Genomic DNA, 18,344 nt, shown 5'->3' with positions numbered 1-18,344 from the left:
TCCATGTATCTGTCCAAATCTCTTTTAAATGTTTCAGTTCTATATTCTTCAACCATTTCCTTTAGCAGCTTGTTCCATATACCCACAAGAGAAAATTTGCAGATGATCGAAATCCAAGCAACACACATAAAATTCTGGAGAAACTCAGCAGGCCAGGCAGCATCTGTGGCAAAGAGTACAGTCGACGTTTCAGGCTGACATACCCACCACTGTACATGTGAAAATTACATCCCTAAGGTCCTCCTTTTAAGTTTTTTTCTTCTCACCTTTATAACCTGTTCCCTCTAGTTTTATACTTCCCTGTGTTGGGACAAAGTCAGACCATTAACACTATTTGTGTTCCTTCATGATTTTGTACAGTATATCTCAATAAGGTCATTCCTCAGCCTCCTATTTTGCAGGGGAAAAAGCCCCAACCTATGTAGTCTCTCCTTGTAATTCAAACCCTTTAGTCTTGGTGATATCATAGTGAATCTTTTTTACATACTTTTCAGCTCAAAGTATGTAAAAAGCTCCTTCTTATAGCTCAATAACCATATTTTAAACAAGACCTTATAACTTCACACAGTGTAGAGTTGCTTTAGAAAGCTGCTGGGGTTTGATGGTTGTTGGCCCTGTTAATGAAACACTTGTCTATTTCAAGCACAGCACTGAGCATTTATATTGCTTAGTTTCTAGGCCAGAATTTACTGCTCATCCCTGAATAGTCTGGATTGATCAGGCATCTTTAGAGGGCACTATAACGTTAGGGCTGATCCAGAGTGATAAATACACAAGATAGGATAAGGATGGCAGATTTCCTGCTCTCGATCAAATTGGTGAACTAAATTTGCTTATTATTTTAACTGCAATCTGTTAGTTTGTCTTGTGGTATCATTATTAGGAGTGTTTCCTAGAACTCCAGATTACTAACTGAATTAAAATTCAGCAGCTACTGTGATGGGCTTTAAATTCTGGGTAACTTAACTGCTGCACCATCAGTAAGAGAGTACAGGATAACAGTCGGGTTCCGTTTTTATGGACATCCGTAAGATAATTTTGTCTCTAAGAAAATATATAGAAATTAATCTGTGATAACAATACCTCCACAGCATTTTAAAAGCACGTTAAACTGAATGGAAAGAATAATTTCTAAAACTAGAGAGAGAGAGGAAACCAGTTCTATTGTTGCACATTGGACTTTGAAATTAATATTAAGGGAGCTTATTTATTTGTAGGAATGTTCGGGTGATGTATCCTGGATTAGATCTATACTGTGTGGGAAGGGAGGAGGATGATGGTGATGCCTTCTCTACCTCAGCATTCTGCTTAAAAACTGAACTCCCAAGAGAATCTCACCCTCTGTGCAAGTGACATCTATGGTTTGTTAACAAAAGTTGTTTCCACATGGAGATGTTGGCATCTCTGACGTCTAGAAATCATTACCCTTCTTAATTTCTCTTCAGAATGTGTATGCATTTGCTCCCACAAGATTGCTAAATAGGGAATTCTATTTTAATATAGCAGTAGTGAAGGAGGACTTAAACAACAGGAATTCTGCAGATGCTGGAAATTCAAGCAACACACATCAAAGTTGCTGGTGAATGCAGCAGGCCAGGCAGCATCTGTAGGAAGAGGTGCAGTCGACGTTTCAGGCCGAGACCCTTCGTCAGGACTAACTGAAGGAAGAGTGAGTAAGGGATTTGAAAGTTGGAGGGGGAGGGGGAGATCCAAAATGATAGGAGAAGACAGGAGGGGGAGGGATAGAGCCAAGAGCTGGACAGGTGATAGGCAAAAGGGGATACGAGAAGATCATGGGACAGGAGGTCCGGGAAGAAAGACGGGGGGGGGGGGGGGACCCAGAGGATGGGCAAGAGGTATATTCAGAGGGACAGAGGGAGAAAAAGGAGAGTGAGAGAAAGAATGTGTGCATAAAAATAAGTAACAGATGGGGTACGAGGGGGAGGTGGGGCCTAGCGGAAGTTAGAGAAGTCGATGTTCATGCCATCAGGTTGGAGGCTACCCAGACGGAATATAAGGTGTTGTTCCTCCAACCTGAGTGTGGCTTCATCTTTACAGTAGAGGAGGCCGTGGATAGACATGTCAGAATGGGAATGGGATGTGGAATTAAAACGTGTGGCCACTGGGAGATCCCGCTTTCTCTGGCGGACAGAGCTTAGATGTTGAGCAAAGCGGTCTCCCAGTCTGCGTCGGGTCTCGCCAATATATAAAAGGCCACATCGGGAGCACCGGACGCAGTATATCACCCCAGTCGACTCACAGGTGAAGTGTTGCCTCACCTGGAAGGACTGTTTGGGGCCCTGAATGGTGTTAAGGGAGGAAGTGTAAGGGCATGTGTAGCACTTGTTCCGCTTACATGGATAAGTGCCAGGATCAGTGGGGAGGGATGGGGGGGGGGGGCGAATGGACAAGGGAGTTGTGTAGGGAGCGATCCCTGCGGAATGCAGAGAGAGGAGGGGAGGGAAAGATGTGCTTAGTGGTGGGATCCCGTTGGAGGTGGCGGAAGTTAAGGAGAATAATATGTTGGACCCGGAGGCTGGTGGGGTGGTAGGTGAGGACCAGGGGAACCCTATTCCTAGTGGGGTGGCGGGAGGATGGAGTGAGAGCAGATGTATGTGAAATGGGGGAGATGCGTTTAAGAGCAGAGTTGATAGTGGAGGAAGGGAAGCCCCTTTCTTTAAAAAAGGAAGACATCTCCCTCGTCCTAGAATGAAAAGCCTCATCCTGAGAGCAGATGCGGTGGAGACGGAGGAATTGCGAGAAGGGGATGGCGTTCTTGCAAGAGACAGGGTGAGAAGAGGAATACTCCAGATAGCTGTGAGAGTCAGTAGGCTTATAGTAGACATCAGTGGATAAGCTGTCTCCAGAGACAGAGACAGAAAGATCTAGAAAGGGGAGGGAGGTGTCGGAAATGGACCAGGGCAGGGTGAAAGTTGGAGGCAAAGTTAATAAAGTCAACGAGTTCTGCATGCGTGCAGGAAGCAGCGCCAATGCAGTCGTCGATGTAGCGAAGGAAAAGTGGGGGACAGATACCAGAATAGGCACGGAAAATAGATTGTTCCACAAACCCAACAAAGAGGCAGGCATAGCTAGGACCCATACAGGTGCCCATAGCTACACCTTTAGTTTGGAGGAAGTGGGAGGAGCCAAAGGAGAAATTATTAAGAGTAAGGACTAATTCCGCTAGACGGAGCAGAGTGGTGGTAGAGGGGAACTGATTAGGTCTGGAATCCAAAAAGAAGCGTAGAGCTTTGAGACCTTCCTGATGGGGGATGGAAGTATATAAGGACTGGACATCCATGGTGGAAATAAAGCGGTGGGGGCCAGGGAACTCTACGCTCTGTCCGCCAGAGAAAGCAGGATCTCCCAGTGGCCACACATTTTAATTCCACATCCCATTCCCATTCTGACATGTCTATCCACGGCCTCCTCTACTGTAAAGATGAAGCCACACTCAGGTTGGAGGAACAACACCTTATATTCTGTCTGGGTAGTCTCCAACCTGATGGCATGAACATCGACTTCTCTAACTTCCGCTAGGCCCCACCTCCCCCTCATACCCCATCTGTTACTTATTTTTATGCACACATTCTTTCTCTCACTCTCCTTTTTCTCCCTCTGTCCCTCTGAATATACCTCTTGCCCATCCTCTGGGTCCCCACCCCCCCCCGTCTTTCTTCCCGGACCTCCTGTCCCATGATCCTCTCGTATCCCCTTTTGCCTATCACCTGTCCAGCTCTTGGCTCTATCCCTCCCCCTCCTGTCTTCTCCTATCATTTTGGATCTCCCCCTCCCCCTCCAACTTTCAAATCCCTTACTCACTCTTCCTTCAGTTAGTCCTGACGAAGGGTCTCGGCCTGAAACGTCGACTGCACCTCTTCCTAGAGATGCTGCTTGGCCTGCTGCGTTCACCAGCAACTTTGATGTGAAGGAGGACTTCTTTGTTTCCAAGAGACGTTTGTCAGGGGGGATATATTTGAAGGTATTTTAAAAGAGGTTATAATAGCATAGAAATCAAGGTATTGTGGTTTTGGTGAAAGGGTCATTACTCTTAACTAATAGGTTGGAGTTCTCTTGAAGAAGTAACATGTTCTGTAAATAATAGGGGAATGAAATAAATCTGAAAGATTTTCAATTATATTATTTGATGAAGTGTTGCATCAAAGGTTATTGTACTACACCTTGTCCAAGGGTGACCTGCAGGCCAGTGGAGGGAAAGAGTGCTTTATACTTCCTTTGGTGGAGACTTACCTCCTCCCTGCCACCCATTAAAATGGTTAGAACAGTTACATAAAGATAATGAGAGGATTTACAGAGAATAGCTTGCAACGAGTCTCCATGCTCCACCACAACAGCTGAGTTTGAGAATCAGAATCAGGATTAATATCACTGGCATATGATGTGAAATTTGTGTGTGTGTGTGTGTGTGTGTGTGTGTGTGTATGTATATATGTGTGTGTGTATGTGTGTACACACACACACACACACACATATATATAAAATAAAATTAAAACAATAGAGCAAAACCAGAAATAAAAAAGTGAGGGAGTGTTCATGGGTTCAGTGTTCATTTAGAAATCGAATGGCAAAGGGGAAGAAACTTCCTGAATCACGGAGTGTGTGCCTTCAGGCTTCTGTACCTTCTTCCTTATAGTAGCAATGAGAAGAGGGCATATCCTGGGTGATGGGGTCCTTAATAATGGACACCACCTTTCTGAGATACTGCACCTTGAAGATGTCTTGATTACTATGGAGGCTAGTACCCTTGATGGAGAACTAAAATACTCTTTATTTTAAAGGATTTTCTCTTGAAGCCTGAATATATACTCACCATCATAAATATTATCAGCAAATCTGAAAATTAATATTAATTTACACACTTATAAAGAAAAATGGATGTGTAAGTTAATTCTTAGTTATATTTTATACAGGTTTGGGAGTTAAAGTAAACTTCAGTGTAGATATTAAACTTACAGAGGCATTAGAGAATATAAGTATATTTTTCTAGTTTATAATTGCAAACATATGGAGGAGATTATCCATGAAAGGAAGTTAGTCATACCTCAGATGAATAGCTGAATGATTATTTAGTAAAGAATAAACATAAATTCAGGCAGCTAAAATAAATTGGAGAGTAGATAAGGAGGAAAAAATGAATTAAAGAAGTAAAGTAAACAGTGCAAAGGAGCACTTTGTTAAACAGCAGTTATATTAAATTTCATGATTAGATGCTAGTTGGTTCAAAAGCACATTGGCTCATTACTGAAAAGGGTTTTTAAATATTTCAAGCAAATTATGCTGTAACAAGAATGCACTGCATTTTAATCAGAATATCATGACTTCTGGTTTGGTAACAATCTCAACAAAAAATGGGCTGTTAATAAACTATAACATTTTTGGTTTCATGAACATGACTAAAAATACCAGGAGATTTATATTGTTAAAGTGAAATAAATTTCATATGAATGTCTGTTTGCCTCCACCCTCACATAAAAGGTTATGTGCTATTGAATTAAGTGAATGACGCAAAATCTATTCAGGCTGGAGTTATTTTTAACCACATTTGACATCTTGCTTATGAGATACAGGTAATTAGAAATTAAGATTAATTCAAATCTACTAATGCAAGAAAGCTGAAATAAAAACAGAAAATACCAGAAACACTCATCAGATCAGGCAGCAGCTGTGATAAATAAACATGGTTAAAACATTTCACGTTGATGAACTGGGAATGTAAGGTGTTACCTTTAAGTTCCAGAGAAGATGAGGAAGGGGTTGATAGGACAAAGGGTATATGGATGGGTGGAACAAAGGTGAACCACAGTTCACCTTATGGGTGATATTCTCTTTGCCCCCTCCTTCCCGTTACCACCATTGTCCTGCAACCTGAAACTACCTTGTTATTTCTTGCCTAGATCTGATGAAGGGTCCCGAATCTGAAACAAGCATTTCTCTTTCCATTGTTATTTTCAACACCGCACTCTCTGTTATCTGTTATGCAGATAGGTTGTGAGGAGGTGCAGTAAGAGAGTTTGGTGAGCTTAAAAACTTTCCGGGGTGTATATGAGCCATACATTTGTCTAATAGTACCATTTGTCTAAATGATCAGCAACATCATTGCAGCAGTGTCATAAAGAATGATGCCTCCAAACTGCAGGATTCATTCAATCCTCCATGTTGGACAGCATAATATATTGTTCGTTCAGCAAACTGGAACTCATATAACTAATGTTAGTAATGCCGTGGATGGATGGGAAATTAACACAAAACAGAATTCAGTGGCTGCTCTCTGGAGGATGGTAGATGGTGGTGTTCGTCAGAGGTCACTGCTGGGGCTATGCTTCTTGTAAATAAAATCTAATAACTTAGAGATGGACATACCAAGTTTATTTTTCAGATTTATGGAAGACAGGAAGTTTGGAAGTTTATACTGTGAGAAGATGCAGATTGGCAGATTGCACAAACAAGCGTGAGATGAAATTTAGTGTGGAGAAGAGTGATGGTGTATACTTCAGCAGAGAATAACACGTGGCACAGTTCTGAAGTGTGTTCAGCGACTGTGGGTACACAGACACGTAGACCTTCGCCACAGCATGTTGAGGGCATGGTTGGAAAAGCAATTTGGGTCCTAGTATTCATAAATACAAAAGCAGGAAAGTTGTGTAGAACCTGGTTAAAGCAGAAGTTAGGCCACTGCTATAGTATTGTGGCCAGTTATGGTCACCTTAACAGTTGTGGAGAGAATGCAGAAGAGATTGGTTCTAAAAATGGGGATTTCATACTGGAGAGGCTGCTGATTTTCTTGGAGCAAAGCGGATTGAGAGGAGATCGGATGAAATGTTTAACTGTTGTAAAGTAGGGTAGCTGTAGCCATTAGCAAGCAGATTGAAGAACCTGGGAGCACAAATTTAAAATCTTGAGTAGATTATAGAGGAAGATTCAACAAAAATGTATTATTTTAAAACATAAAGTAGTCATACTCAAGAATTGACTGCTTGTAAGGATGCTGGAGTTAGGGCCTTTACATGGGAATAGAATAGACATGACAGGGAGAGAGAGAGAGTATTGTAGGGCTTTGGGGAAAAGTTGGAGGAATGGGATTAAGAGCTGGCATAGAGGAGAGACTGAATGGCCTGTGAGTTCCAAGATTCTATTGTACACATGGCTTCTTTAGCAAGAGGATAATAAGCTGGGAATGAGATCAATTTAGTCTGACAGACTCAAGCAGACAACAGCATTGCAGTAGAAACAAATCTTGACTTGACGATGCGTCCATACCAGTTTGTTTGTACTTTAATAAAATTGACAGCGGTATACATTTTCTTCTTTGTTATGATATATGAGCTATGTCAGGCTTTGGTGTGTATTAACAATATTTCATTGAAAATGTGAGTAACCAGCTGCTTCTATGTTATTCTTAATTTATTTTTATAGACCTTTTATAAGTGCCATTAATGATCTGCTAAAGGTCATCTACATTTTAAAAGTAAAATAAGCTATTTTCACAAGTTATTAATGACTGATTTAGCTGTGAAGTTGAAGCTATTTTGAAAAACAGTCATTAATTTCAGTAATTTAACTCAGTGTACCAAACCACTGCTGACTCACTGATTTATTAGCCATTTAGGTACATCTTGCCTGGTACTCAATAAAGCTCCTGGGATAACTATCCCCTTCTGTGGATCCTTTGATGGTGGTTGAAGACATACGTCTTTCTGCTCATCTCTGCAGCCTTCTACCTGGTAGAGTGCTCATGGGTGTCACATTTTTCTTCATTAACTCACCTTATTTTTCTTGATATAATTCCAGTTCAATTTCTCTTTTCGCTTTTCCCACGTTCTCTAAACTCACAGAATAGCCATGGGCTCCAGCTGTACCTGCCTTTTCATTGGCTGCATGGAATAGTCCATGTTCCAAGCCTTCCCTGGTAATGCTCCTCAATTCTTTCTGTGTAACATTGGCGACTGCATTGGTGCTGCTTCATCTACCCATGGTGAGCTCGTTAGTTTCATCAACTTTGTCTCCCAACTTCCACTGTACTTAAATTCACTTGGTCCGTTTCTGACATTTCTCTCCTCTTTCTCAATTTCTTCATCTCCATCTCTGGAGACAAACGGTTTACCAATATTATTTATAAACCTACTGATTACCATGGCTATCTTGACTATACCTCTTCGTACCCTGTCTCCTGTAATAACACCTTATCCTTTTATGAGTTCCTTGGTGTCCGCTGCACTTATTCCCAGAAAGAGGCTTTCCAGGACATCAAAGATGTCATCTTTCTTCAAGGAACAGGGTTTCCCTTCCTCTACCATTGATGCTGCCCTTAGATGCATTTCCTCCATTTCCTGGACATCCGCACTCACCCTATTTTCTCACTGCCTTAAGAGGGATAGAGTTCCTCTTGTCCTCACCTACCACCCCACAAGCCTCCACACCTGACGCATCATTCTGTGTAACTGCCACCATCTTCAATGGGATACTACCACCAAACACGTCTTTACCTCACTGCCCCCCCCCCCGCTTTTTGCAGGGATTGCTCCCACTGATTCCCTTGTCCATTCGTTGCTCCTGGCACTTATCCCTGCTAGCAGAAGTGCTACTACACCTACCTCTCACCTCCTCGACCTCCTCCCTCACCTCCATTTAGGACCCCAAGCAGTCCTTCCAGGTAAGGCAACACTTCACCTATGAATTTGTTGGTTGTCTGCTGTGTCTGGAGCTCCCTATGCAGTCTCCTCTACATTGGTGAGACCCAGCGTAGATTGAGGGACCGCTTTGTCGAGCACCTCAGCTACATAGGTAAAAAGTGGAATTTCCTAGTGGCCAACCGTTTAAACTCCTATCCCTATTCCCGACCCAAGGTGTCAGTCCATGGCCTCCTCTTCCGCCATGATGAGGCCACTGTCAGGTTGAAAGAGCAATACCTCGTAATCCGTCTGGGTAGTCTCCAACCTGATGACATGAACATTGATTTCTCCAACTTCTGGTATTTTTTTTCTTCCCCTTCCCTCATCTTCACTGTGATCTTTAGCTCTTCTCCTCACCTGCCTATCACCTCCCCTATGTGCCTCTCCTCTTCCCTTGCTCCGATGATCCACTCTTCTAACAGATTCCTTCTTCTCCAGCCCTTTATCTTTTCCACTTTATCACCTCTCAGCTTCTTACTTCATTCCCCCCCCCCCCCCACCCCCGGCCTGGCTTCACCTATCACCTTCTAGCTTGTACACTTTCCCCTCCCCTCACCTTTTTATTCTGGCTTCTTTCCCCCTCTTTTTCAGTCCTGAAGAAGGGTGTTGGCCAGAAACATCGATTGTTTGTTCATTTCCATAGATGCTGCCTGATTTGCAGCATTTTGTGTGTGTTGCTGTAGTTAAGAGTTGCTGCTGAACCATTCTCCAGCTTCTCCTCCTTCTCCTGCACCCAGATGGCAAAGTCATTCAACAGTTACACACCTATGTACTAGTGATGTGTAGTTCCACAGAAAGCACATTTCCTACCTGCACTACCTTTCAATCCCAAGCACACATGGTTTAAGCAGCATTCAGGCACTTTTATTGGAGGTTGGTTATCCAGGTGACAAACCACATCCTGCCAACTTGAATCTCTCTCATGTGCATTGATAAGCAGAAATCAAATAATTATAACCATATAACATTTACAGCACGGAAACAGGCCATCTTGGTCCTTCTAGTCCATGCCGAACCCTTACTCTCACCTAGTCCCATCGACCTGCACTTGGCCCATAACCCTCCATTCCTTTCCTGTCCATATATCTATCCAATTTAACTTTAAACAAATTCCAAAGAAAGCGCATCACCTACCCCCCCCCACTCCAATCCTTACCCCCGAAGATACCTGGATTGTTTATTTAGTGATTACAGGATCACATTATTCCACATATTGCACTATTTTTAAGTCAATAGCTTCATTAGTTTCAAATTACAACACAATCTGGTACACACTCAAGCAAGCCCCTGCGGCACCCACTTGTCCACCTGTCCCAGAAAGTTCCTAATGTATCCCTGGAAACTTTGTGCTCCTTCACCATGGGCACACAAGAACATACATAACCCTAGAAGAGGGGCAGGCAGTCAGCTTAAGCACAACCCTCGAAGATTGCCACTGCTTGGACCTTTGAATGGCCACCTTAGCCAGTCCCAAGAGCAATCGAACCAACTGATTTCCCCCGCCTCACTGGTTTTCGGCTGACTGAAGATCAGAAGCGTGAAGCTGAGAGCTATCTCCTATACCTAATTAAGTGGCCACTGAGTGTATGTTTGTGGGTTTCCACTGTAGCCCATTCGCTTCAAAGTTCGACGTGTTGTGCGTTTAGAGATGTTCTGCACACCACTGTTGTGACAGGTGGTTATTTGAGTTTCTGTCAGCTTGAACCAGTCTGGCCATTCTTCTCTGACTTCTACCATTAACAAGGTATCTTTCCCTTAGAATTGGCTGATCAGATATTTGCATTAATGAACAGGTGTACATGATACACTGACTCCACTTAGCTGCAGAAATGGCAGACAGCTAGGGAGCCTGTAAACTGACCTAGGGGTTTGTTACACGGTACAGCTCCGTGCAACACTCATCAACCCAGGTCACCAGTGTAAAGAGGCTTACGTGTGGACAATAACCATGTGTGACATTCAACTATTGCAGTGGGTTAAGTTGCAAATCCAGCATTTTTCACACTTATTAGGATTGGCATTGATTTGCCATCCTTTAAAGATGTTGATGAGTTGCCTTCTTGTTCCGATGTGTCTGAAACCTTTGTCCTTGTTAGTGGTGAAGGGTGCAGGTTTGGGAGTAACTGCAGTGGATTTTGTAGATGGCACTCACTACAATTGGCGTAACAGGCAGTACTAACTACTCACTACAATTATTGTGTGCCACAGGCGGAGAGAAATTATGTTTCATTTCAAGTGATTATCGAAATGCTAATCAATAAGATTAGACGATAAAACCATAAGATTATAGGACCATAGGAGCAGAATTAGGCAATTTGCCCCATCGAGTCTTCTCCGCCATTCAATCATGGCTGATTCTTTTTTCCCCTCCTCAACCCCATTCCCCAGCCTTCTCCCCATAATCTTTCATGCTGTGTCCAATCAAGAACCTATCAATCTTTGCCTTAAATACACCCAATGACCTGTCCTCCATGGCTCTATGTAGTAACAATTTTGGGGAAGGCCCCAAATCCTCGGCTTTCCCTATTGTCTGTTGCCGGGGCCGGGGTTGAAGTGCTCGGCAGAGCTGGTGCTCGGTGTCGGAGGGCTGGTCAGAGGCTCTAAGTTTTCGGACGGACTCAGAGTCGGACTGTGGTCGGGTGCTTCCAGATGCTGCATTGGCAAGTTTGCAGCGCTAGAAGCTCATGGCAGGGAGAGTTTCTCCCTTCAACTGTTTGCGTGAGATGATGGGACTTTCGAGAGACTTCGAGACTTTTTTTTACCGTTCCCATGGTCTGTTCTTCATCAAATTATGGTATTGCTTTGCACTGTTGTAACTATTTGTTATAATTATGTGGTTTTTGTCAGTTTTTTTTAGTCTTGGTTTGTCTTGTGTTTTTGTGATATCATTCTGGAGGAACAAATTGTATCATCTCTCAATGCATGCATTACTAAATGGCAATAAAAGAGGACTGCGTGTCCTCATAATCTAATCTAATCTAATCCACAAATTCACCACCTTCTGGCTAAAGAAATTTCTCTGCATCCTGAGGCTGTACCCTCTTGTCCTAGACTCCTCCACCATGGGAAACATCCTTTCCTCATCTATTCTGTCTAGGCCTTCCAATATTTGAAAGGTTTCAATGGGATTCCCCCTCATCCTTCTAAATTCCAGCGAGTACAGACCCAGAGCCATCAAACGTTCCTTGTATGATAACCCTTTCGTTCCCTGAATCATCTGTGTGAACAGCCTCTGGACCCTCTCCAATGCCAGCACATCTTTTCTTAGATGAGGATCCCAAAACTGTTCACAATACTCAAGGTGAGGCCTCACCAGTGCCTTATAAAGCCTCAACATCACATCCCTGCTCTTGTATTCTAGACCTCTTGAAATGAATGCTAACATTGCATTTCCCTTTCTCACCACAGACTCAACCTGCAAGTTAACCTTTAGGGTGCTCTGCACAAATACTTGCAAGTCCCTTTGCATCTCAGATTTTTGGATTTTCTCTCCATTTAGAAAATAGTCTGAACATTCATTTCTACTACCAAAGTGTATGACCATGTATTTTCCAACATTGTATTTCATTTGCCACTTTCTTGCGCATTCTCCTAATCTGTCTTAGTCCTTCTGCATCCTATGTTTCCTCAACACCTGCCCCTCCACCAATCTTCGTATCATAGAAACATAGAAAATAGGTGCAGGAGTAGGCCATTCGGCCCTTCGAGCCTGCACCGCCATTTATTATGATCATGGCTGATCATCCAACTCAGAACCCTGCCCCAGCCTTCCCTCCATACCCCCTGACCCCCGTAGCCACAAGGGCCATATCTAACTTCCTCTTAAATATAGCCAATGAACTGGCCTCAACTGTTTCCTGTGGCAGAGAATTCCACAGATTCACCACTCTCTGTGTGAAGAAGTTTTTCCTAATCTCGGTCCTAAAAGGCTTCCCCTCTATCCTCAAACTGTGGCCCCTCGTTCTGGACTTCCCCAACATCGGGAACAATCTTCCTGCATCTAGCCTGTCCAATCCCTTTAGGATCTTATACGTTTCAATCAGATCCCCCCTCAATCTTCTAAATTCCAACGAGTACAAGCCCAGTTCATCCAGTCTTTCTTTATATGAAAGTCCTGCCATCCCAGGAATCAATCTGGTGAACCTTCTTTGTACTCCCTCTATGGCAAGGATGTCTTTCCTCAGATTAGGGGACCAAAACTGCACACAATACTCCAGGTGTGGTCTCACCAAGGCCTTGTACAACTGCAGTAGTACTTCCCTGCTCCTGTACTCGAATCCTCTCGCTATAAATGCCAGCATACCATTCGCCTTTTTCACCGCCTGCTGTACCTGCATGCCCACTTTCAATGACTGGTGTATAATGACACCCAGGTCTCGTTGCACCTCCCCTTTTCCTAATCGGCCACCATTCAGATAATAATCTGTTTTCCTATTTTTGCCACCAAAGTGGATAACTTCACATTTATCCACATTAAATTGCATCTGCCATGAATTTGCCCACTCACCCAACCTATCCAAGTCACCCTGCATCCTCTTAGCATCCTCCTCACAGCTAACACTGCCACCCAGCAGCTTCGTGTCATCCGCAAACTTGGAGATGCTGCATTTAATTCCCTCATCCAAGTCATTAATATATATTGTAAACAACTGGGGTCCCAGCACTGAGCCTTGCGGTACCCCACTAGTCACCGCCTGCCATTCTGAAAAGGTCCCGTTTATTCCCACTCTTTGCTTCCTGTCTGCTAACCAACTCTCCACCCACACCAATACCTTACCCCCAATACCGTGTGCTTTAAGTTTGCACACTAATCTCCTGTGTGGGACCTTGTCAAAAGCCTTCTGAAAATCCAAATATACCACATCCACTGGTTCTCCCCTATCCACTCTACTAGTTACATCCTCAAAAAATTCTATGAGATTCGTCAGACATGATTTTCCTTTCACAAATCCATGCTGACTTTGTCCGATCATTTCACCGCTTTCCAAATGTGCTGTTATCACATCCTTGATAACTGACTCCAGCAGTTTCCCCACCACCGACGTTAGGCTAACCGGTCTATAATTCCCTGGTTTCTCTCTCCCTCCTTTTTTAAAAAGTGGAGTTACATTAGCCACTCTCCAATCCTTAGGAACTAGTCCAGAATCTAACGAGTTTTGAAAAATTATCTCTAATGCATCCACTATTTCTTGGGCTACTTCCTTAAGCACCCTGGGATGCAGACCATCTGGCCCTGGGGATTTATGTGCCTTCAATCCCTTCAATTTACCTAACACCGCTTCCCTACTAACATGTATTTCGCTCAGTTCCTCCATCTCACTGGACCCTCTGTCCCCTACTATTTCTGGAAGATTATTTATGTCCTCCTTAGTGAAGACAGAACCAAAGTAATTTCAATTGGTCTGCCATGTCCTTGATCCCCATAATCAATTCACCTGTTTTTGTCTGCAGGGGACCTACATTTGTCTTTACCAGTCTTTTCCTTTTTACATATCTATAAAAACTTGTGCAAATCATCTGCAAACTGGCAACAAAAGCCAAATATTCCATCATCTAAATCATTTATATACAGCATAAAAAGGAGTGGTCCCAGCACTGACCCTTTGCGGAACACCACTAGTCACTGGCAGCCAACCAGAAAAGGATCCTTTTATTCCCACTTACTGGCTCCTACCAATCAACCAATGCTCTAACCATGTTAGTAACTTTCCTGTAATACCATGGGCTCTTAACTTGGTAAGCAGCCTTATGTGTGGCACCTTGTCAAAAGCCTTATTAAAGTCCAAATACACAACATCTATTGCATCCCCTTTACCTATCCTACTTGTAATCTCCTCAAAGAATTCCAACAGGTCTGTCAGGCAAGATTTTCCCTTAAAGAAACCATGCAAACTTTGCCCTATCTTGTCCTGTGTCACTAAGTACTCCCTAATCTCATCCTCAACAATTGACTCCAAAATCTTTCCAACCACTGAGGTCAAGCTAACTGGTCTATAATTTCCTTTCTGCTGTCTTCCACCTTTCTTAAAGAGTGGAGTGATATTTGCTATTTTCCAGTCCCCTGGCACCATGCCAGAGTCAAACTGTTTTTGGAAGATCATTTCTAATGCCTCCACAATCTCTAATGCTACTTCTTCAGAACCCTAAGGTACAGTTCATCTGGTCTGGGTGACTTATGTACCCCTCGGTCTTTCAGCTTGTTGAGCACCTTCTCCCTTGTAATAGTAACTGTACTCACTTCTCTTCCTTCACACACTACAACTGGCACACTGCTAGTGTCTTTCCCAGTGAAGATTGATGCAAAATACTCATTTAGTTCATCTGCCATTAGGCTGTTTTGTTAGATAGCATCAAATTGTGTGAATTGTTAGAGCTCTGCTCATCCAAGCAAGAGAGAATTTCATTATGTTTGTAACTTAGACCTTGATGCTGGGAAGGCTTAGGTTGTCAGGAGGTGTATCACTCATTGGAGGATGTCCAATCTCTGACCTGTTTTTATAACCACAGTATGGGGCTGATCCAGTTGAGTTTCTGGTCAGTGGTGACACTAGCAGAGTTGTTGACTCTGATGGTAACATCATTGAATATTAAAATTAGTGATTAGATTCTAATGGTTTTGAGGTGCAAATGGATTTGCCACCTATCATCCAATGAATATTGTCTAGGTCTTACCGTACTCATCAGTGAACATCTCCAGTCCTTATGATGGAAGGACAGTCATTGATGAAGTAGCTGAAGATGGTTTGGCCTAGGACACTGCCCTGAGGAACTCTGGCAATGATGTCCCGAGGCTGAGGTGATTACTCTTCAACAACATGACTCTAACTTGCAGAGTGTTCTTCCCTTTATGTCCATTGATAGCAGTTTTATCAGGGTCCCTAGAACCTTCCTGGAGCAAGTACTGCCTGAGTGTCAGTGACACTCTCACCTCACTGCTGGAATTTAGCTCTGTAGTCTGTACCTGTAACAAGACTATAATAAGGCCAAGTGTCCAATGGGCATTTTGCACCTGTGAGCATGTTATGAATGAATAAAGGCCACATAATAGCACTGTCAATAACACCTTCCATCTATCATTTTGTTAACAGATCTTAGCTGGGCAGTTTTCCACATTGTTCAGGTATATGCTAGTATTGTAATTGTACAGGAATGGTTTGGCTGGAGGTCCAGCTAGTTCCAGTATATAGCTCTTAAATACCTCAGCTGGTTGTCTGGTGAATTGGCAGAATATAATTGCAACTGCTTTAGTCTTTAGTCTCTAGTACTCCCTTGCTGGGCCCTGCCATAAATAGGGATAGGAATGTTTTTGGAACGTCCTCCTCCAGAAATGCCATCACTATTCACAACTCAAAATGTCTAAATTCGATGTACGGGTTGATGTTCTATCTCATGCTACATCTGAGAACTTGGTTGGACAGGTAAGAATGAATTGGATCCAGAGTTACTTCTCAGCCGTCTGTTAAAGGATGAGAAATTTTGGTTTCAACAAGTAGGTTATAAGTTTTTTTTTAATTTTGTGGTTATTATTAATGACTGTTTTTTCATAATACAACTGCCATGGCTTTAACTCAGGCCTTGGGATTCCTAGTCTAGATTTATGGATTAGTTACCCAAGGTATACAAACTCAGCATAGACTGGGAATTGAAGCTAGTCTTCCTGCTTAAGCAGCTGCATTGTCAGAATACTTAGCTGACCCAATCATGAAATATCTATTTTAGTAAGCATTGTACAGTTCTTGTAGATGTCACACTTAAGCTGCCATGCTGAAGGCTACACACTTCAATCTATATCCAGTACATCACTGTAACATTTTTTAAAAATGTGTTTTTGCAGATATCTAACTCGATGGTCAGTCAAGTCCGTGAAGCCCATTTGGAAGAAAGGCCTTAAGTGGTGTAAGGTACGCATGCCTGTCGGAGACCCAATAATGAAGAATAACATTGTCTATGGGAAGAAACCCTACTATATGAAGCACTGATGTGGATGCTGGCAACTTTAAGCTCCTGGGCATTTTTTTGAATCCAATATTCAGAAGGGTATTCAGATAAGATTTATTTAGATACAGAGATTTCTTTGCTATTAATGTGTACATAATAATTCTGTGGATATCATCTATAATTTGACGATGCAGATTAAAGCAATAGAGGCTCAACTAAACCAAGTGTCATTGATTTTTGCTGTGGTGTGAATTCACTGGACTATCATATCATGAAAGGAAAATCCATGTTCTTCTCGCCCAGGCCCATGTAAAGGTAGCCAAACTGAGTGGTTTCCGGCACGTGGAAGAAAGTGAAGCCAGGCCAGAGGAGGTTTTGGAGAATGACCAGCTTGTTGCCTCTCTCATACTGTAGAGTCCAAAACACTGAAACATAAAAAAAGCAGTGTTCAGTCTTCCATTCAAATCAGAACTCAGGCTCCTATATGCCTGCTCTAAAGGTTAATTCATTGTCATTGAAGTGCAGGGACAGAAAGTTTAAATGATAGAGATTTGATTGTGTTGAGCAGTCCCTGGGATAGAAACACTTTTTGGATGGAGGAACTGTAACAGAACACCCTTTCCAGATAATGATAAATCCCGCTTGTCAGCCTATACCCAGACAGTGTTCTTCATATAGGGAAGGGAAGAGGGAGGAGGGTTAGACACAAGTTGCAATTTGAAGCTGCTTGAGACATCATCCAAGCAATATATTGAGATAGTACTGGGGTGAAAGACTTCACCTACAAGTGAGTCCAAAGGAAGTAGGGTTGTTGTTTGTCTTAGTGCATTGGTTTAAAAAGAGTTTTGATAATTGTATATAAGGAGAAACAATTCCTAGTGGCAAAAGATACTTTATTTAAAGTGACACACATCAAAGTTGCTGGTGAACGCAGCAGGCCAGGCAGCATCTGTAGGAAGAGGTGCAGTCGATGTTTCAGGCCGAGACCCTTTGTCAGGACTAACTGAAGGAAGAGTGAGTAAGGGATTTGAAAGTCTTCCTTCAGTTAGTCCTGACGAAGGGTCTCGGCCTGAAAAGTCGACTGCACCTCTTCCTAGAGACGCTGCCTGGCCTGCTGCGTTCACCAGCAACTTCAATATGTTAAGATGTTTTACGCAGGAAGCAGTGACCATTAATGTAGATCTTTGGAAGCCATTTAATAATATATTTCAAAAGGAAGCTGAATAAGTAGCTACAATGACAGTATTTTCAGGGCTATCAAAAAAACAGGGGAGTGCGCAAACTGTATAGCTCTTTCGTAAGTTACATTGTGGGTGCAATGAACCTCTGTGGGCAAAGGCCACACATCTATTAATAAAGCAACAAGACCTCCTGTAGGAATGAGACAATTAGCAGCCTGTTTTTTAAGGGAAGAATGTTGGCTTGGGTACCAACCTGCTTTACAAATGGGCAGGATGGAGGAGAATGCCCTGGTATATGCTTTCATGCAGATCATTAACATTGATGTGCATAAATAATAGAAAAGGCACTCAAACAGAGGCACTAATGTAGAGAACTGGCGTCCTTTACGTCTCAGATCTACAGCTTAACTCAAAAGCCAGAACTTCTAGCATGTGAAAATCTTGTGCAACGTGTTTTGATTCCCTTGGGACTTGCCAGCCAAATGGCCTTGATTAAATTAAAGCTTCATTTGTACTTAGCTTAAAGGAAGAATTT

The 18,344-nt window shown here is 42.8% G+C and overlaps 2 protein-coding genes across 10 annotated transcripts in view; one reads left to right on the top strand and one right to left on the bottom strand.

Annotated features, from left to right (window-relative positions):
- mrps18a (mitochondrial ribosomal protein S18A) overlaps positions 1–16,856 on the top strand; it is a 146,847-nt gene extending 129,991 nt beyond the window's left edge. The window contains exon 6 of the mRNA XM_072247774.1: positions 16,525–16,856. Coding sequence (XP_072103875.1) covers positions 16,525–16,669 — 145 coding nt within the window. The 3' untranslated portion in view covers positions 16,670–16,856. The remainder of the gene's footprint in view (positions 1–16,524) is intronic.
- rsph9 (radial spoke head component 9) overlaps positions 16,234–18,344 on the bottom strand; it is a 198,308-nt gene continuing 196,197 nt past the window's right edge. For 7 of the 9 annotated variants that reach the window (XM_072247724.1, XM_072247733.1, XM_072247715.1 and 4 more), the window contains one exon: positions 16,234–17,053. In XM_072247724.1, the coding sequence (XP_072103825.1) occupies positions 16,898–17,053 (156 nt within the window). In that variant the 3' untranslated portion in view covers positions 16,234–16,897. The remainder of the gene's footprint in view (positions 17,054–18,344) is intronic. The other 2 variants (XM_072247698.1, XM_072247706.1) reach the window with 2 other exon arrangements.

Source organism: Mobula birostris, chromosome 2, assembly GCF_030028105.1.
Source record: "Mobula birostris isolate sMobBir1 chromosome 2, sMobBir1.hap1, whole genome shotgun sequence".
NCBI lineage: Eukaryota > Metazoa > Chordata > Chondrichthyes > Myliobatiformes > Myliobatidae > Mobula > Mobula birostris.
This window is presented reverse-complemented; position numbering and strand designations above follow the sequence as displayed.